The sequence below is a fragment of the Leptopilina boulardi genome, unplaced genomic scaffold (assembly GCF_019393585.1).
Source record: "Leptopilina boulardi isolate dan_hultmark-lab unplaced genomic scaffold, ZJU_Lbou_2.1 LbouV2_169, whole genome shotgun sequence".
In the NCBI taxonomy this organism is placed as follows: domain Eukaryota; kingdom Metazoa; phylum Arthropoda; class Insecta; order Hymenoptera; family Figitidae; genus Leptopilina; species Leptopilina boulardi.
This window is the reverse complement of record NW_026137717.1, coordinates 1075906-1097202: the sequence shown is the minus strand read 5'-3', so window position 1 is coordinate 1097202 and position 21297 is coordinate 1075906. Positions and strand designations below refer to the sequence as shown.

General features: G+C 21.4%; 6 protein-coding genes across 7 annotated transcripts in view; 1 reads left to right on the top strand and 5 right to left on the bottom strand.

Moving 5' to 3' along the window:
- Positions 1 to 21297, top strand: part of LOC127277519 (protein numb) — a 101828-nt gene that overhangs the window by 29857 nt on the left and 50674 nt on the right. For both annotated transcript variants that reach the window (XM_051298710.1, XM_051298711.1), the window contains one exon: positions 2504 to 2568. The gene's annotated coding sequence lies outside the window, so the exon portion shown is untranslated. The remainder of the gene's footprint in view (positions 1 to 2503; positions 2569 to 21297) is intronic.
- Positions 167 to 2121, bottom strand: LOC127277543 (uncharacterized). The gene is made up of 4 exons (XM_051298756.1): positions 1981 to 2121; positions 1517 to 1753; positions 667 to 951; positions 167 to 548 (listed from the first exon to the last, which is right to left on the bottom strand). The coding sequence occupies exons 1-4, from the start codon at positions 2023 to 2025 to the stop codon at positions 345 to 347; spliced, it is 771 nt and encodes a 256-aa protein (XP_051154713.1). The 5' UTR covers positions 2026 to 2121; the 3' UTR covers positions 167 to 344.
- On the bottom strand, positions 2450 to 4905 carry LOC127277538 (uncharacterized). Its single transcript, XM_051298751.1, has 4 exons — positions 4775 to 4905; positions 4232 to 4432; positions 3845 to 4132; positions 2450 to 2981 (listed from the first exon to the last, which is right to left on the bottom strand). Exons 1-4 carry the CDS (start codon positions 4820 to 4822, stop codon positions 2730 to 2732), a joined length of 789 nt encoding a protein of 262 aa, XP_051154708.1. The 5' UTR covers positions 4823 to 4905; the 3' UTR covers positions 2450 to 2729.
- LOC127277537 (uncharacterized) lies at positions 5417 to 8698 on the bottom strand. Its single transcript, XM_051298750.1, has 3 exons — positions 8435 to 8698; positions 7726 to 8199; positions 5417 to 5757 (listed from the first exon to the last, which is right to left on the bottom strand). The coding sequence occupies exons 1-3, from the start codon at positions 8480 to 8482 to the stop codon at positions 5488 to 5490; spliced, it is 792 nt and encodes a 263-aa protein (XP_051154707.1). The 5' UTR covers positions 8483 to 8698; the 3' UTR covers positions 5417 to 5487.
- LOC127277539 (uncharacterized) lies at positions 9062 to 13191 on the bottom strand. Its single transcript, XM_051298752.1, has 4 exons — positions 13039 to 13191; positions 12640 to 12861; positions 9699 to 9986; positions 9062 to 9410 (listed from the first exon to the last, which is right to left on the bottom strand). The coding sequence occupies exons 1-4, from the start codon at positions 13081 to 13083 to the stop codon at positions 9183 to 9185; spliced, it is 783 nt and encodes a 260-aa protein (XP_051154709.1). The 5' UTR covers positions 13084 to 13191; the 3' UTR covers positions 9062 to 9182.
- Positions 13865 to 16286, bottom strand: LOC127277546 (uncharacterized). The gene is made up of 4 exons (XM_051298760.1): positions 16154 to 16286; positions 15140 to 15349; positions 14450 to 14731; positions 13865 to 14126 (listed from the first exon to the last, which is right to left on the bottom strand). The coding sequence occupies exons 1-4, from the start codon at positions 16193 to 16195 to the stop codon at positions 13923 to 13925; spliced, it is 738 nt and encodes a 245-aa protein (XP_051154717.1). The 5' UTR covers positions 16196 to 16286; the 3' UTR covers positions 13865 to 13922.

Here is a 21297-nt window from a genome sequence, read left to right as displayed (position 1 = left end):
ATCAGATACATTTTTGTTAATTAAAACAGTTTTAAAATTTAATACAAAATTTTTTTTTACCTATTTGTTAAAAATAAATATTAACACACTTGTGTTATAGTTGAAAATAAAATTTTCTTTAGGAAATATGTAAAGACAAATATTGTGAAAAAAATAGAACATAATGTACATTATCAAATTGTGTAATTTTTTAATTTACATTTTAGAGCAAATAAATTTTTTTTTACAAAACATATGTGGACGAAAAAAAATTTTCCATAAATAGCAAAAAATTATATTAAATATTTAAATTTAAAAAAAAATTCCTTAATGGAATTTTTAGAAAAGAAAATTTTATTTTGTTTTCAATTATTATTGTGATTTTTAATACAAGTCTTGACATCATAAGCAAGATGTGTAGATTGTTCAATGAATTTGCGATTTTCTGTCAATTGAGTACAATTTTCTGATTCTGATAATAATTGTCCAATTTTCGCATTAATATCATCTGTGACGTTGGAGAAATTTGGCACACCTTTTTCTATATTATTTTTCGCTTTTAAATTCACCTACAAAAAAAAATTATTACACAATATTGTGAAAAAAAATTAAACTACAATTATTTAAATTAGAAAAAAAAAATTATTTATAAATTCAATTTTTTTATATTAATCGTAAAAAACTAACCGTGTTGAGACAAGTGACAACATTTTCAAATGTTGTTGAATTGTCATTATTATTTTTTACACAATTTTGAGCTTCATTTTTTATATTAATTAAAATACTTTCAAAATTATCAAAATTGTATTCAACTTCTTGTGTATAATTAACAGCAATATTAATTAAATTATTCATACAATTCATCGATTCATTGGTAGCTTGTTGTTTAGTTTTTTCATAATATGTTTCTAATGATAAACATTCAGTGTAATTCTTTTGGTCTGATGTCATCATGATATAATTAATACTGGCCTAATATAAAATAAAAAAGAATTATTTAATTTTGAAAAAATTATATAAATTATTTATCAAATTGGAAATAGTTATTGGTATTTTTAAAAAATAAAAAAAAATTATTACTGTACAATTATTTTATTCATTAGAAATATAATAATTAATATTTAATTTACAAAAATAATAATTGAGCAATAAATAATTTTAAAAAAGAAATATAACGCAGGAGCGATGTGTCCGCCTGCTTGGCTACGGGCAGACTCCGAGGCAGGCGAGCGAGCGCAGGGCTTATATACTAACTCAGCGAGAGTGGTGGGGGAAGCGCAAAGGAGTGTGCGCGGCAGGAGAGAGTGCGGCGACGCTTAGCTATAGTGCCACACGAAATAAATCGTACAAAGCTTAGTGGGACGACTGATGTTAATATTTTACAAACAAATTGAAAAAAAATATTTATTAAATAATTAAAAAAATTATTTATAAATTTTTATTAATTAATAAGTTATTTCAAATTATATATAAATTTTTTTTTTAATTTTAATAAATATTTTTTTAATTCATTCAATAATTTAAAAAAAGTACTCACCTGAAGACGTGTACTAAAAAAAAGTTGATGAATATTATTTCTAATTTCTCTTAAATTTGTTCTTAATTTTTTAATATTTTCATTTGCCACATGTCCAGCTGCTTTAAATGCTTCATCAACATTTTTTATTGCATCATTAATAGTTGTATCAATTTTATTCTTAATTATATCGAGTGACTGTTGGTTTTCTTCTTTTTTATCCTCAATTTTTGTCGCATTATTTTCATTGCATTGAACCTTAATAAATAATTTTAAAATAATAATAAAAATTAACTTTTAATTAATTGAAATATTTAAAATTTAATTTTTAATTAATTGAAATATTTTTAATTTAATTTTTAATTAATTGAAATATTTTTAATTTAATTTTTAATTAATTTCTATTTAATTCAAATATTTTAATTTCAATTGAAATATTTTAATTTTTAATGAATTTAAATATTTTTAATTAATCATAAACTTACCACTGCCAAAAGAAGGGCACCAAAAAGTAATAAAAATTTAAACATGATTTTGTCAAACTATTTTTAATTTGATAAAATAGAAAAAAAATTCAGTTTTTATAGCAACTTTGTCACTAAAATAACTTTCATATGAATAATTTTTTTTGACAATTGTGTTAATTAAAATTTATCTCTATTTTTTGTAAATACGACGCAATAGAATAGTATATTATTAAAATTTTGAAAAATTTACATTCCTCTTGTTAAATAAAAAATATATTATTGGTTTACGAAAAAAAAATGGTTAAATAAACACATGTGCAAAGTTATATTATATATAAAAAAAATAAATTGTATTGTAGAAAAAAATTAATTATTTTTCAAAATTTCATTAAAAAATTGATAATATTTTTTTTAAATTAAAAATTACATGCTAATTAAAAATAATTAAAATTAAAAAAATAATAAATTAAACGCACATATATATATATATTTTTTTTTAAAAAATATTTATTTATCATTCAATTTATTTCTTCTGTTACAGAATTCGAATCGACTCTTCCAAAGGGGATTTTAAGTCACAATTTTAACGTTCAATGGAATTCTCAGGTACGTGTACCTAAATTATTTACAAAATTGTCTCTTTCAAATTAAAAATTAAATTCATCACAATTTTTATTAGAAAATTCTTTTTAAATTCTCTAAAAATAATTTAAAGAATTTTTTTTTTTAAAGTAGACAATTTAAAAAATGCTTTCAAATATTTTTTTTTACCATGATATCAATGACCTTACCCACGATTTTTCTGATTTTCCTGTTTTTTCGGATATTTTCGCTTTAACGCAAGTGACAACATTTTTAAGAACACCCTCACTAGTTTCTTTGACTTTTTGAACACCTTTTTGTACAGCACAAGCTTTTAATTGTGGTGCAAATGTTTGAATTTGCCAATACAAATTGGTAATTTCTAAAATAATAGCCGGAACATTTGTTACTGTTTCCCATGTTCCAACTGCTGCAACCTGAAAAATAATTACAGAATAGGAAAATGTTAATTTATCCGAATTATTTTATTTATTTATTTTCTAAATATTTAGTTGGTTCAAATAAATATTTTTTTTAGTTCAGTTAAATATTTTGTTGATTCAGGTAAATATTTAGTTGATTCAAGTAAATATTTATTTAATTCAGGTAAATATTTAATTGTTTTAAGTAATTTTTTTTTTTTTTTTTTGGTTAACGTAAATATTTATTTAATTCAAATAAATTGATTAATTAATCCGGGTAAATATTTAGTTGTTTCAGGTATATATTTACTTGGTTGAAGTAAATTTTTTTTTTTGTTAAGGTAACTATTTAATTGGTTCAAATAAATAGTTAGTTGGTTCAACTAAATGTTTATTTAGTTCAGTTAAATATTTTGTTGGTTCAAGTAAATGATTATTTAATTCAGGTAAATATTTAGTTGATTCAATTATATAATTAGTTGGTTCAAGTAAATATTTTTTTTTTGGTTGAGGTAACTATTTATTTGATTTAAGTAAATATTTAGTTGGTTCAAATAAATATTTAGTTGGTTTAAGTAAATGATTATTTAATCCAGGTGAATATTTAGTTTGCTCAGGTATATATTTGTTTGGTTCAAGTAAATTTATTTTTTGTTAAGGTAACTATTTAATTGGTTCAAATAAATATTTAGTTGGTTCAAGTAAATGTTTATTTAGTTCAGGTAAACATTTAGTTGGTTCAAGTTAATGATTATTTAATCCAGGTAAATATTTAGTTGATTTAAGTAAATATTTAGTTGGTTCAAGTAAATATTTATTTGGTTCAAGTAAATATTTTTTTGATTCAAATAAATTTTTTTTTTCATTGAATATCTGACCTTAGTGACACAATAGGAGGCGCTGGTGGCACTTTGCCAAGTATCAATATTTTTCACACAAACTGTGGCTTCTTTTTTCACTTGGAACAAATTATCCAAAGCCTCTTGCGATTCTTTAAAAATATTATTCCAAGTATTGACAGCTTTATCGACAAGATCTGTCATACATTGAGTTGATTCCTTGAATGTTTCGCTTGCAATTGGCTTAACAGATGTTGCCATTTTTTTGCATTCCTCTACATCAGAGCCAGCAGCGTCTGATATTACTTTATCAATTTTTGGCAACACCTTAATATGAAAAAAAATTTTTTTTTTTTAATTTCTTTTAGAAAATAATTTTATTTAAAAAAAAAAAAAAATTTTTTTTTTTGGAAGAATTACACTAACCTCTTGTTCCACGTTGACAATTTGATTGTAAACACTACTACGAAGATTAGTTGCTTTAGTTTGTAATGTCGAAATTAATTTTTTAATTGGTTCTGAATATTCATTTAATTTTGTTTCAAGATTTTTTATTGCAGTTTCAGCTGCATCCACTACCTCATTTTTCATTTGCATTACTTTACCAACTTCTTCGCCATATACTGACTAATTAATAAAAATAATAATAATAATAATTTTTTAAATTTTATAATTTAAATTTTATTTATTACAAAAAAATTATATATTTATTAAAAAAAATTATTTTCAATTTAAAAACAAATTGAATTTTTTTTTCAATTAAAAAATTATTAATTAAAGAATTAAATTTCATTTAAAAATAAAAATATATAATTTTATTTACTAGAAAACAATTTTATTTATTGTAAAACATATTGTTTATTAATAAAAAAATAATTTTATTAGAAAAATTTATTTTTCTAAAAGAAAATTAAATTTTTTTTAATTAAAATATTAAAAATATATTTTATTAATTATTTTTATACTTACACCTGCCGCCAAAAGGAAGGCACAAAAAATGAATAAAAATTTAGACATGATTTTTTTTTCTAATTTGTCTTCTCAATTGTAATGATAGCATATTTGAAAATTTTTACCCTATTTATATGGGGAAAAAAAACAATTTAAAAAAAAAAAATTATAATAAAATGAAGATAGACAACAAATATTGATTTAATATTTGACGCTAATTATCGATTAATACGGAAATCTAAACAATATATTTGATATCATTATAATAATTTATTCATTTTCTATTTGATTTTAATTATAAAAAAAAATTTCAAGTCTCACATAGAATATTATATTATTTTTTAATATTCAAATAATATATTTTTGTTTCTTTTAAAAGTATAGGAAAAAAAATTTGTTATTTTCTTGTAAATTGAAAAATAGTCATATTTTATAAAGGTAAATAATATTATTATTTTTGAATAGATGTCAATAAATGTATTAGAGTCAAAAATTATTATTTGTCTTGAATATAATTAAATGTAGGAAATTAAATTTTTTTCTTTTATATTCGATAAAATTATATTATGTGAAAATAGTTTCAAATATAACTTTAAATAATATTTATCATAATTTGAAAATTTAATAAAAAATTTCATCAATTTTTTTTTTATTTTTATATTTTTTATTAACATTTTTTTTTCAAATTACAACATAAAATAATAAAAATTTTATTTTTATTCATATTTTTATCATTTTTTTTTCCAATCTATTTTATTAACTTCATCATTTGAAGAAGATTGCGATGTATTTCCAAATTCTAACGATTTTTGATCATCAATGCAAATTTTCACATTTTTTTTAATAATTTTAACAGATTTCCTAAGTTCAATAAAAGCTTTTTTTGCGGCGCAAACTTTCAATTTCAATGTAATTGTAGCAAAATGAAAACTTAATTTAGTAGTTTCATAGATAATATTTGGCACAGTTTTAACACTTTCCCGTGATCCCAATAATAACATCTGTAAAAAAAACAAAAAAATTTCTCATTAATAAATTTCTAAATTTTTTTTATGTCAAATTCGTAATCAACGACCCCGAAAACCCCCTAACAATGAGTTTCATGCGAATTTGATAAAAATTTTACGAAATAATTCCTCCATATTGGATCCGCTATTTAGAATTTTAAAAAACAAATGTCAAATTCGTCATCAGCGACCACAAAAACCCCCTAGTAATGAATTTTAAGCGAATTTGATTAATTTTTACGAAATTATTCCGCCATATTGAATCCGCTATTTGGAATTTTAAAAAACAAATGTCAAATTCGTAATCAGCGACCCCAAAAACCCCCGGGTGTTGAGTTTGAAACGAATTTGATGCTATTTTATTTAGAAATTCCTCCATATTAGATCCGCTATTTTGAATTTAAAAAATTCGGCGTCAAATTCGAAATCAGCGACCCTGAAAACCCCCGAGTAGTGAATTTCAAGCGAATTTGATCATTTTTTACGAAATTATTCTACCACATTGGATCCGCTATTTTTTATTTTAAACATCCAATATCAAATTCGTCATCAGCAACCCAAAAAAAATCCCCAGGAATGAATTTTAAGCGAATTTGATTAACTTTTAAGAAATAATCACGCCATATTGGTTCCGCTATTATTTATTTTGGGAATTAATTTTGGGGATTAATTTATACGATATTATTCCACCATATTAGATCCGCTAGTGTTTTTTTGATATTCCAATGTCAAATTCGTAATCAGCGACAGCGGAAAATCTGACATTCTCGAATTATAATAAAAGGTGTTTATAACATTCGAAATCAGCGACTCGAAAATTTTCTTAAAAAAAAAAAAACATAAAAAAGTTTATGTAAATTCAAGAAAAAAAAAAATTCCTCAAAACTTTAGGAGACGCTTAATAACGAATTTGATAATATATTTTCAAAATAAAAATAGGGTATCTAATATGGTGGAATTATTTCATAAAATATTATTAAAATCGCTTGAAAGTCATAACACGGGGGTTTTCGAGGTCGCTGATTACGAATTTGATGTTTCTATTATGAAAATAAAAAAAACCTATTCCAATATGGTGGAATAATTTCGTAAAATTTTATCAAATTCGCTTGAAATTCATTACTCGAGGGTTTTCGGGTTTGCTGATAACGAATTTGCCATTGGATTTTCAGAACAAAAAATAGCGGACCTAATATTGCGGAATAATTTCTTAAAAATTGATCACATTCGTTTATAAATCACAACTCGGGGGTTTTCGGGGTCGCTGATTACGAATTTGATATTGGATTCCCAAAATAAATAATAGCGGATTCAATATGGTGGAATAATTTAGTAAAATATCATCAAATTCGTTTGTTAGTTACTACCCAGTGGTTTTCGGGATCGTAGATTACGAATTTGGCATTTGATTTTCAAAATAAAAAATAGCGGATCGAACAGACTAGAATAATTTTGCAAAATTTCATCAACTTTGCTTAAAACATTTAACTCGGGGGTTTTCAGGGTCGCTGATTACGAATTTGACATTGGATTTTTAAAACAAATAATAGCGGACCTAATATGGTGGAATAATTTCGTAAAATTTCATCAAATTCACTTGAAATTCATTACTAGGGGTGTTTTCGGGGTCGCTGATTACGAATTTCACATTTGATTTTCAAAATAAGAAATAGCGGATCAAATAGACTTGAATAATTTTGCAAAATTTCATCAACTTTGCTTAAAACTTTTAACTCGGGGGTTTTCAGGGTCGCTGATTACGAATTTGATATTGGATTTTCAAAACAAAAAATAGCTGACCTAAAATGGTGAAATAATTCTGTAAAAATTGATCAAATTCATTTGTAAATCACTACTCGAGGGTTTTCGGGGTCACTGATTACGAATTTAACAATTTTTATTTGAAATTAAATAATAGCGGATCTAATGTAGTGAAAGAATTTTATTTTATAATGAACCAACGTTATTGACACATTGTGCAATTAATTTTCTTGATGTCTTGTTGTCATTTCCACAAAGTGAAACATTTTTTTTTATATTCACTAAAACATCCCATGTCTTTTCTGCTTTTGTAAATAATTTAATCCATGCATTATTAAGATTATCAATTATTTTTCTTGTACAATTTTTTGTCTTCTCAATTGTCTCAGTAAAAATTGGTTTAATATTATCGGCTATTTCTGAACATTCCCTTATATCGTATCCAATTGTTTTTTCTATTAATTTATCAATTTTTGGCATTACTTCTTTTTCTATTTCATCAATATTATTTGAAGCAATTTTTCTTATAAATAATGTCTTTAATTTTAATTTTGATTGATATATTTTCACTTTTTTAGAATATTTATTTATAACTTTCTTAAGTTTATTCATTGTTTCATCTACTGTTTCTCTTACTTTGGCTTTCATTTTTATTATTTTTTCATCATTTTCAGCCTAATAAAAAAAAAATTTTTTTCTTATATTATAAAAAAAAATAATTATTAGAAAAAAATAATTTTTTTTTCTTAAAGTTTAATTAAAAATATTTTTTAATTTAAATAATATATATTTTTTTTATTGTAATTAAAAAAGAAACAAAATTTTTAAATTAGAAACGACTAATTAATTAATTAATAACTAATTATTAATTATAATTATTAATAAATAATTGATAAATTATTTTTCTTACATTTGCAATAATGATGAAGGCACAAAAGATGATTACAACTTTCAACATAATTTTTTTTTTTTTTGCAAATTGTTCAATTCAATTAAATTACAATTTGAAATTTTTTCCACCTTTTTTCTAATTAAAATAAAATATTTTTTTTATTTTTTTTTATTGGAAAAATTCTTAAATCGAAATTTGTTTTAGAATTTTTTTTTTTTATTTTAATCATACATTTAAAAAAATGCACAGAAACATATTTGTAAGTTGTTTAAAATTTACAAATTAAAAGAAAATATATTTCTAAATGCAATGATTTTTGTTTTTCAAATTATCAACCGGGTAATAAAATTTTTTACATAACATAGAGAGTAGATTGTAACTTCCTTTATCATTGAAAAAAAAAAATTATGTTTCTTTGATAAATAAAAAAAAGTTTCACTTAATTCTTTTAAAATTTTGAAAAAAAATAATTATTATTTTAGAGAATTTTTTTATTTTTTTAGAAAATATTTTCTATAAAAAATTATACAAAATTAAAAAAAATTTCTTTATTGAATTTCTATTTTTTTTTTGGTAATTTTTATTTTCTAAAAAAAATTTTCGAACAATATTTTTTTTTAATTTAAATAATAAGAAAGAAACTAATTATTTTATTTGATAAAAATATTTTTATTTACTTAAAAATTATATTAATTACAAATTAATTATTTATTATAAATCATACATGTGAGATTCTAAAAGAAAAAAGAAAAAAATATTTTTTTTTTTATTCTCCTTTTTTCTTTGATTCAGCAAGTGCTTTTCGTGCTTTAATGCATTCTTGAACTTTTTCAACAACAATTTGTGAACCAGTATTAATTTTTTTAATTCCCTTAACTGTCGAACAATATCCCAATTCAGGCAATAGTGTTGTTATTTTCCATGTGAGTTTACCCAAATCACCCAATAAGGCCGGTACATTTTTTGTTGCTGCCCATGTTCCTTTGGCAGCAGCCTAGAAGAAACAAAAAATAGAAGAAAAAAAAAATTATTTTACCAAATTTTTTTTTTTAAACAAAAAAAAATTAATAGTCTAATTAGAAAGAAAAATTTTTAATTAACAATTTTTATATTAACTAAAATTGAATAATTTTTTTAAATTTTATTTATTTATTATTATTATATTTATTATTATTATTATTATTAATTTTATTTATTAATTATGTATTATTATTATTATTATTATGATGATTATTATTATTATTATCAGTAAAATTTATTATTGATGAAAAAATTTACTAACCATATTGACACATAAAAATGCTTTGGCAGCTGATCCGATATTTTTGACATTTTCCACACAATGCTCGGCCTCCTCTTTGATGGAAGTTAAATTTTTCAAAACAATATCAGCGCTGTGTTGCATATTTTCCGTGTAACCATCAGCGTCCTCTAATACATCGGTAACACAACGTGAAACTTCGGCAATTGCCTGAACACCAGTCTCATCAAATGCTTCAGCCATTTGAGCGCATTCTGTTACATTATAATTAATTGCCTCCTTTATTGCCTTATCAACTTCGGCTTTAATCTGTAAGAAAATTTTTTTTTTCAAATTTCCCACAAAAAAATAAAATAAAAAAAAATACATTAGAATTAAATGTAATCAATTGTAAATTATATCAAATAGAGAAAAAATTAAAAATAAAATTAAATTCAAATTTTAAATTTATTTGAAGCATTTTTTTTAAAAATTAATTATGAAACTAATGTTAAATTTGTAATCAGCGACCCCAAAAACCCCCGAGTAATGAGTTTCAAGCGAATTTGATGAATTTTCACCAAATTCTTCCTCCACATTTAATCCGCTATTTTTTAATTCTAAAATCCAATATCAAATTCGTAATCAGCGACCCCAAAAACTCCCAAGTAATAAATTTTAAGCGAATTTGATAAATTTTTACGAAATTATTCCGCTAGATTGGATCCGCTATTTTTTTTTACTTAAAAATCCATTATTAAATTCGTAATCAGCGGCATCAAAAACCCTCGAGTAGTGAGTTTCAAACGAATTTGATGAAATTTTACAAAATAATTCCGCCATGCTGGATCCGCTAATTTTTATTTTGAAAATCTATTGTCAAATTCGTAATCAGCGACCTCGAAAACCCCCGATGAATGAATTTCCAGCAAAATTTTTGAATTTTAACAAAATTCTTCCACCATATAAGATCCGCTATTTTTTGTTTTGAAAATCGAATATCAAATTCGTAATCAGCGACACTTAAAACCTCCATGGAGTGAGTTTCAAACGAATTTGATGAAATTTTACAAAATAATTCCTCCATGCTGGAGCCGCTAATTTTTATTTTGAAAATCTATGGTCAAATTCGTAATCAGCGACCCCGAAAACCCCCGATTAATGAATTTCCAGCAAAATTATTGAATTTTAACAAAATTCTTCCACCATATAAGATCCGCTATTTTATGTTTTGAAAATCCAATATCAAATTCGTAATCAGCGATACTTAAAACCCCCATATAGTGAGTTTCAAACGAATTTGATGAAATTTTACAAACTAGTTCGTTAATATTAAATCAGCTATTTTTTATTTTCAAAATCTATTGTCAAATTCGTCATCAGCGACCCCAAAAACCTCCGGGTAATAAATTTCAAGCGAATTTGATCAATTTTTACAAAATAATTCCGCCATATTATATTCGCTATTTTTTATTTTGAAAATCCATTGTCAAATTCGTAATCAGCGGCATCGAGAACCCCCGAGTAATGAATTTCAAGCGAATTTGATGAAATTTTACTAAATTATTTCACCACATAGAATCCGCTATTTCCTATTTTGAAAATCCATTATCAAATTCGTAATCAGCGGCATCGAAAACCTCAGAGTAATGCATTTCATGCGAATTTAATTTTTTTTAAATAAAATTATTCCGCCATATTGGATCCTCTATTTTCTATTCTCAAAATATAATATCAAATTCGTAATCAGCGACCCTGAAAACCCGCAAGTAGTGTGTTTCAAACGAATTGGATGAAATTTTACAAAATAATACCGCCCTATTACAACCGCTATTTTTTATTTTCAAAATCTATTGTCAATTTGGTAATCAGCGACCCCGAAAACCCCAGAGTAATGAATCATACGGTTTTTCCGCGGTCGCTTATAACTAATTTGACATTAGATTTTCGGAACAAAAAATAGCGGATTCCGTATTTGTGAAGAATTTTTTGAAAATTGATCTACTTCGCCTGAAATTAATTACTGGGGAGTTTTAGTGGTCTCTGATTGCGAATTTGAGAATGGATTTTCAAAACAAAAAATATACAATATAGCGGAATAAATTTGTAAAAATTGATCCAATTCCGCTAGAAATTTACTACTCAGAGATTTTTCGGGGTCGCTGATTACGAATTTGATATTGTATTTTCGAAATAAAAAATAGCGGATTTAAATGGGCGGAATTATTTTATAATATTTTATCAAATTCGTTTCAAATATACTACCCAGGAGTTTTTAGGGTCGCTGATAGCGAATTTGACATTAGATTTTCAAAATAAAAAATAGCGGATCTAATATTGTGGAATAATATGGTGAAATATTATTAAAATCGCTTGAAATTCATTACACGGGGGTTTTCGATGCCGCTGATTACGAATTTGACATTGGATTTTGAAAATAAAAAATAGCGGATGTAATATGGTTGAGTAATTTTGCAGAATTTCACCAAAATCACTTGAATCTCATTACTCGGGAGTTTTTGGGGTCGCTGATTACGAATTTGACATTGGATTTTGAAAATAAAAAATAGCGGATGTAATATGGTGGAGTAATTTTGCAGAATTTTACCAAAATCACTTGAAACTCATTACTCGGGAGTTTTTGGGATCGCTGATTACGAATTTGACATTGAATTTTCAATATAAAAAATAGCGGATCTGATATGGTGGAAGATTTCAGTGAAAATTAATAAAATACGCTTGAAACTCATTACTCGGGGGTTTTTGGGGTCGCTGATTATGAATTTAGAATCAGTTTTCAAAAATTCAAAATAATGCATCCAGCAATGTGAATTTTTTATTTTTAATTCATTAGATTTGCTTTAAAATCATTAATCGGGGGTTTTTTTTTTTTTTTGGGACGCTGATTGTAAATTTAATAATAAATTTCCATTTTTTTTTTCTAATTCGAATTTAAATAAACAAACAATTAAAGTATACTTACAGTTTGTTGTGCCTCGACAATTTTATCATAAACAGATTTTGTAACTTTTAATGCTTCATCTTTGAGTTTTTGAATTGTTGTTTTTGTTGCTTCCTGTAGTTGTTGAACATATTCTGTAACTTGTTTAATTGCTTCATTGACAATATCTACAACTTTATTTTTTATTTCATCAACTGCACTATGTTTCTCTTCTTGTGGCTCCGTATTATCAGCAAATACCGCCTAAATTATTTATTTATTATTATTAATAAAAACAGTAAAAATAAAATAAAATTAATAAATAAAAAAAATATTTAAAAAAATAGTAAAAAAAAAATAAATAAAAAAATTAATGAAAAAAATAATAATAATTAATGAAGTTTAACCAAAAAAAAAAGAAATTTAATTTTTTTTTCTTACCCCAGCCAAAAGGATGGCACAAAAAAGAAATACAAATTTCGACATATTTTTTCCAAGTAAATCTTATAAAAAATGGAAAAATATAAAATTAATGATTCAAAAAATTTTTATTTTACCTTTTTATATAAAAAAATTTGTCATTTTAATAATTTATAAAATGAATTAATTCCTTTTTTTCTTTTGACAAATCAAACACTTGTGTCAATTGAAATTATAAGTTTTTTTTTAATTTAACTTTTCATATATATATATATATATATATACGCGGAAATAATATTAAATTTTATCTCAATACAATAATAATTTATTTGATTTTAATTTTGTTCTAGAAAAAAAAATGCAGACGTTTTTAACAGACGTGATCAAAATTCGTTTTTAAAATTGAATAAATAATTATATTAAAAAAAAAAGAACGTAAACGTCTGTGTCTGTTATTTCGTTTTTTTATATTTTTTTTTGTAATAAAAATTCCATTCTCAGTAAAAATAGGTTTTTTTTTTTTTTTTTTTTGATAAATTATTAAATAATTTAATAAATAAATTAGATTTTTTTTTTTTTTTTTAATAAAAACTGTTAATTAATTTAATAAACAATTATTGTTTATTAATTAATTTATTAAACAAATTAATAATTTTAATAATAATGTTTAGTTAATAAATTTTTAATTTAATGAAAAAAAAATTAATAATTAATAATTATGTTTTGTCAATAAATAGTTAATTAATTAATAAAGGTAAATAAATAATTTTTTTCTATTTTTTTTTTTTTTTTTTTTTTTAATATTATTTATTAGTTAAATATAATTTTAAATATTATTCCACTTTTATTCCGGCAGGAATAATGTACATAAATATATATATAAATATTTTTTTTTCTTTTTCGAATCACAATAATTGATGTCGACATTGCACGCATTGTTTAATTTCTTGAACAATTTCACTATTATTCAATTCAATATAATCTGTTGAATTTAAACATTGATTCATTTCTTCATCGCGTATATTCACAAGTTTTTCATTCGTTTTAAAAATTTCACGGTAACCATTATTCATTTCATTGAGCATAAAATATGTTGACTTGATTGAAACCTGAAAGAATATTTTTTTTTTTCAAAATATTAAAGAAGATAAATGAAAATTTAAAAAATTTATTAAAATCAAATTAATTAGGTATATTAATTAATTAAATAATTAGGTACACAAAAATAAATAAATAAATTAATAAATTAATAATTTAAAATTAATTTATTAATAAATTCAAATTATTTAATGAATTAATTATTATTAATTTTTTAATTCATTATAATTAAGAGAAGGAAAATTTAATTTTTTTTTAATTTGAAAATAATTAATTAATTAATTAATTATTAATTGAATATATAATTAAATTTTAAAAAAAATATATAACTTACATTCTTAAGGCATTTTAATTTTTCATTATTATTCGAATCTTCATTTTTTAAACAGTTATCAGCTTCAGTTTTGAATGAAAAGTATGTTGTCAAAAGTGTTGTAGATGTTGTTTTAACACTAATAGAAATATTATAGGCTGTATTTGTTTTTGATACCAAACAACCACGTGTTTCTTGCAATGTTGCAAAACCTTTTTCCTCAAAATTAACAAACTTGTCGAAACAGTCAGTTAAATTAACTTCAATATTTTTCGACAATCCCTTTTGAAGTTCATATCCTGACTGTTTTTATTAAATAATTAATAATTAACAATAATTTATCAAAAATAAAAAAATATATTATTATAAATAATAGAATATTATAAATAAATAAAATTAAATGTTATTATTGAAAAATAAATAAATAAAATTATTATAAATAACATAAATAAATTAATTAATTAAATAATATATTATATTATATTATAATATATAATTATATATAATAATAAAATGAAAATATATTGACTTTTAAAATTAAAAAATAAAAAAAAATTTTTTTTAATGTATAGCAAAATGGGACACTCATCAGGTTTACTATTCATAAATTGGTTTGCTTAACTTGAAAAAAAAAAATTTTCATTCTTTATAACAAATAAAACAAAAAAAAAAATTTTTTTTAATTTAATTTAAAAATTTTTTTTTACTTACATCATTTATATTTTTAAAAAATTTCTGATACATTATTTCTCCTCTTACTCCAACATTAATAAATGTTTCTATAGTAGTCTCAAGAATTGTAATTGTTTCATTAAAACGATTACCATAGCAATCAATAAATGCATCTAAATGTTTTAATTCTGCATTTATATCATCTTCTGTTACAATTTTTTCTAATTGTAGACTGCTAACAATGTTGACCTTAAAGAATTTTTTTTTTTTAATTAACAATTTTTTATATGAAAAAAAATTTTTTTTTCTTATTATTTATTTATTTATTAGTTTTTTTAACTGAAAAAAGGAAATTTAAAAATAAATTAACAAATTTTTCATGAAAAAAATAATTTTTTTTTTTATTTATTTATTAGCTTTTTTTTTTTGAAATTGAAATAAGAAATTTAAAAAATAAACAAAAAATAAAAGAAACTATTTTTTGAAATTAAATTTTAAAAAAATGTAAATAAATTTTTTTTTATTAAAAATGTTAATTAGAATTGTTTTTTGTAATTAAAAAATGAAAAAAAAAATTAATTGTGTCAATATTAATATTTTTTATTATTACTATTTTAATAAATACACAAATAAATAAAAAATGAAAGAAATAAATAATTATTATTTCAATAAATAATTATTGATATTTAATTAATAAAATTGCTATTTTAATAAATAAAAAAAAATTATTATTTATATTATTGAATTAAAAAAAAATTATTATTCAAATATATAAATAAATTATTATTATTATTATTTGATAAATTACTAGTATTATTTGTTAATAAATAAATAAATTATTATTATTATTTGTTACATAAATAAATTACTATTATTATTATTTAATTAATAAATGAAAAAAATTATTAATATTCCAATAAATAAATAATTATTGTTATTTAATTAATAAATAAAAAAAAATATTTTTAATAATATTTAATTCTTTTTTTAAATTAAATTTTTTTATCAAAAAAAAATTGTGTATAATAATAATTTTTTTTTTTGACAACTTACAGTCAGAAGAATAATGGAAAGTAAAAAGTAGAAAATCTTCATTTTTTATTTTTTTTTTCACTTCTTTTTTACTGGACACAATTTGAAAAACTGATGGGAAATCATTTTTTTCTTCAACTTTTATTCAAAAAATTCATGTGACTATTGTTGAAATCCATATATAAACAATAGAATTCACCTTTCATGTAAATCTATATGTTCTAATCAAGAGGCCCTATCTTTATTGGAGCTTAAAGAAATTTTAGTGATATATAGTTTTTCTCGTTCAATGTCGTTAAAAATTTTTATGATTTTTAAATATAACCAATAGGGCCAATGAAGAAAAAAATTAGTTTTACCAATAATAATAATAAAAAAAAAAATAATAATATATAAAAAAATTTGGGTTAGTACAATAAAACAAAAGAAAAAAGAAACAATAAAAAAAATTTATGTCATGGAAAAATTAATATTTTCTTACAAAATACAATTTTTTTAGTTTTTTTTTTTATTCATTTTTTTATTATTTTTTAATATTATTATTTTTAAACAAAAAAAAATTTTTTTTAAAACTTTAATTTAATAATTTTTTAATTTAATAAATAATTTAAATTAATTAATTAAAGGGGCTTGTCTTGTCTTTATAAATAAATAAATAAATTTTTAATTTAATTATTTAAATAAACATTTTAATTTATATTTCAAAAAAAAAAAATTAGAAAAAAATAAAGTTTACCAACTATATTTATTTATTTAAAATTTATTATTAAAAAAAAATTAAATAATTAATTAATTTATTTTAATTTATAATTAAACATTAAAATTAAATAAAATAATTAAAAATTTTAATTTAATTAAATTAATATACAATTGTTGTTAATAATTACAAATTAAAATAAAATGTAATTTAAAATAATTGACAAACAATTTGGTACACCATTAAGTTACTAATTTGGTCTGGGTTTGCTTAACTTGTAAAAAAATTTTTTTTTTTTTAAATTCCATTTATTAGTTGGAGGAAAAAAGAATACAATAAATGTGATATAAAATAAATTTATTTATTTATTTATTTATTTACATGTAAACGGGCTTACAAAGAAAGAAGAATTAGCCCTTTCGTACTTATTAATAAATAATAGGAAAAAAATGTAAATTAAAAACGAAAAATTTTTCTAAAATTTTCTTCTTTTTCATTAACACATTTTTGAATTTTCGACATTAAATTCAAATAATTTTCCTTTATATTTTGATATTTATTTAATTCAGGACAAATTGATTCATTTTTCTGAAATTTTTCAAAATTTTTTTTCAAATTATCATTTTCTTCTTTCATAAATGCCAAAAAAGATCCTCTTGATTTTTTTAAATTTTTTAACGACTGAAAAATATAAAAATTAATTAATTAATTTAATTATAATAATATAAAATATAAAATAAAAAATTTTTTTTCAGTATTAAATATAAAAATAAAAAAAAAAAACTAAATAAAATTATTGTGTTAAATAAAAAACAAATTAAATAAAAAATTAAATAGTTTTACTAAAAATTTATATATGAAATATATTATTAAAAAAAAAAATAAAAAAAATTTTCATAATTTAAAAAATAATACCTATAATTAAAAATTATTTTTTTAAAATTATTTAAATTTTTATAATTACTTTTTTAATGCAATTATTAGCTTTATTAACTTTTCTTGTTTCCATGTTCTGAAGACAATTTTCTGAATTGTTTTTCGTAATATTTAAATTTGTGAGAAAATTTTCAAATTTAGTTTCAAATTTTTCCAATGAAATTTTTTGAAATTGTTGTTTTTTATCCAATAAACATTTTTTTATATCCAAAAATATATATAAACTATCTCGATGTAATTCTCTTGACATTTCACTGCATTTTGTCAAATTCAAGTGCATATTTTCAATTAAAATTGTTTCCAATTCCTTGTTTATCTATATAGTATATATATATATATATTTTTTTTTTTCAAGAATAATAATAAAATTAATTAGTAAATAATTTTTTTTAATTTTCATGGTTAAAAAAAATTTATTTAAAAATAATCTATAAATAGAATCTATCTAGAATCTATCTATCTATCTAGATCTATCTAATCTAATCTATCTATCTATAAATTAATTTAAAAATATTTTTAAAAAATTAAGTTTAAAAAAATTAGAAAAATTAAAAAATTAAAATAAAAAAAATTTATTTTTTAAAAATATTTTTTAAATTATAATTATAAAAAATTTAGTATTTAAAAAAATACTTTTAAAATTAAATAAAAATAATGTAGATAAAAAAAAATTTTAATTAAAAATTAATTTTTTTTTATTTAAATAAATATATATATGTATATTGAGGTAAAAATTAAATAATAATTACCGTTTCTTGATTGTTGAGTATTTCTTGAAAAATTGATAAGACATATTTTTGAACATCAACACTTATAGTTTCAGAATATTCAGAATAATTTTCTAAATATTTTTCCTTATTTTTTTTAAATTCATTGGAATAATTAATAAATGTTTCTTCAATTTCATTTTTGACTTTATTAATTTTTGTTACTTTTCTTTGATTATATCCCTTACCTTCAATGATATTGATAATCTATTCATAATTTTTTTTTTTAATTTTAAAATGATTTTTTAAAAAATAAAAGTGAATAAATAAATAAATAATTAAATAAACAAACAAATAAATAAACAAATAAATAAATAATTAATTAATTAAATAAATAATTAAATAAACAAATAATTAACTAAATTATTATTATTATTATTATTATTATTATTATTATTATTATTATTATTTAATAAATAAATTTTTTTTTCTTAATTTAGTAACAATAATTAGAACAATTTTTTATTTTTAAAAAAATAATTAGCAAATAATATATTAAATAAATTATTGACAATAATAATTTGAAAATTGTTAATTAATTAATTAATTAATTAATTAATTTATTAAAAAACATTTTTAACTAGTTTTATTTTTAATTAAAAATTTTTTGTACTGTAGATTATTTATTGTTAACTTACTGATATCAGAAGAAAAATATAAAACAAAATTTTTAATTTATACATGGTTACTCTTTTCCAGCTTCTATTATTGTAATTAAAAATAAAACTAGATGAGTAGAGTTTTTATTCTTTCAATTTTTTTTTATCTATTGTGACAAAAAAAAATTATAGCACACTTTGTCAATAATGAAATCATCAACGAGGAAATGATTTACAAAAATTTTGATTCGAAAATTTATTTGATATTATAAATTTAAGATCATATATATATTTTTAAATAGAAACGAGATATATATGGGACGTTCTTTGTCAACCGGACCACCCCATCTCTCCATAATTGGTTTAATTTAAAAAAATTTTATCATATTGGAAAAATTAGCTTGGAATGTCTACTTTTTAATCCCGTTGGGCGCTTTTTGAAATTCAAAATGGCGACTTAAATATGGCGCCTAAACGACATAAAAAACACAAAAAATCCACTAATATGATCTATATTATTGTTTAAAGCTTCACATATGACGATAAAAATAACCACAACATAGTTTACTTACAAACTGATAACGTATCTCCATTCAAAATTTCAAAATGGCGGATTAAATATGGCGGATAAAATTAAAAATTGAGCTAGACTCGTGAAAATTACTACTTGGGGGTTTTCGAGGTCGTTGATTACGAATCCGGTGTTAGTTTTCAAAAATTCAAAATGGCGGATCCAATATGGCGGACAAAAATTGAAAAATCGTGTAGATTCGATTGAAACTTGTTACATGGGGGTTTTTGGGGTCGCTGATGACGAATCCGGTGTTAGTTTTCAAAAATTCAAAATGGCGGATCCAATATGACGGACAAAAAAAATTGAAAAATCGTGTAGATTCGATTGAAACTTGTTACACGGGGGTTTTTGGGGTCGCTGATTACGAATCCGGTATTAGTTTCCAAAAATTCAAAATGGCGGATCCAATATGATGGACAAAAATTAAAAAATCGTTTAGATTCGCCTGAAACTTGTTACTCGGGGGTTTTTGGGGTCGCTGATTACAAATCCGTTGTTAGATTTAAAAAATTTTAAATGGCAGACTTAAAATAGTAGCCCAAAATTTAAATAATTAAGTTAAACCCGTGAAATTGTTTACTCGGGTGTTTTCGGGGTCACTGATTACGAATCTGCGGTTACTTTTTAATAATTCTAAATGGCTGACCACAAATCCAAAAAATTGAGCTAAACTCGTTAAAATGTCTACCTAAGGGTTTTTCAGGACAATCTTTATGAATTCATCGTTACTTTTTAAAAAATCAAATTGTGAATATAAACTGGTGGACCAAAATATGAAAAATTGATCTAACTTTTTTATATTGAACGTAAAAAGGTGCCATTTGAACTTATCAAATACAACGCCAGATAACTTTTTATGGAAATCACGTGAGGATTATTTAATTAATAATCACAAGACTAGCTTAATTTTTTAATTCTATCCGCCATTTTGAATTTTAAATAGAGATTTGTCATCAACCATTTAAAATTTTTTTAAAACTGACATCGGATTTGTAATCAGCGACCAAAAAAATCCCTATGTAGACATTTTTACGAAATTAGCTCCATTTGTTCAATTTTTGTCCGCCATATTGGATCCGCCATTTTGAATTTTTGAAAACTAACACCGGATTCGTAATCAGCGACCTCAAAAACCCCCAAGTAGTAATTTTCACGAGTCTAGCTCAATTTTTAATTTTATCCGCCATATTTAATCCGCCATTTTGAAATTTTGAATGGAGATACGTTATCAGTTTGTAAGTAAACTATGTTGTGGTTATTTTTATCGTCATATGTGAAGCTTTAAACAATAATATAGATCATATTAGTGGATTTTTTGTGTTTTTTATGTCGTTTAGGCGCCATATTTAAGTCGCCATTTTGAATTTCAAAAAGCGCCCAACGGGATTAAAAAGTAGACATTCCAAGCTAATTTTTCCAATATGATAAAATTTTTTTAAATTAAACCAATTATGGAGAGATGGGGTGGTCCGGTTGACAAAGAACGTCCCATATATTTTTTTAAGTTCATTTGAAAAAAAAATTTAATCATTAATATAATTAATTATTATTATTATTTATAATAAAATCATTATTTAATTTTATTATTTATT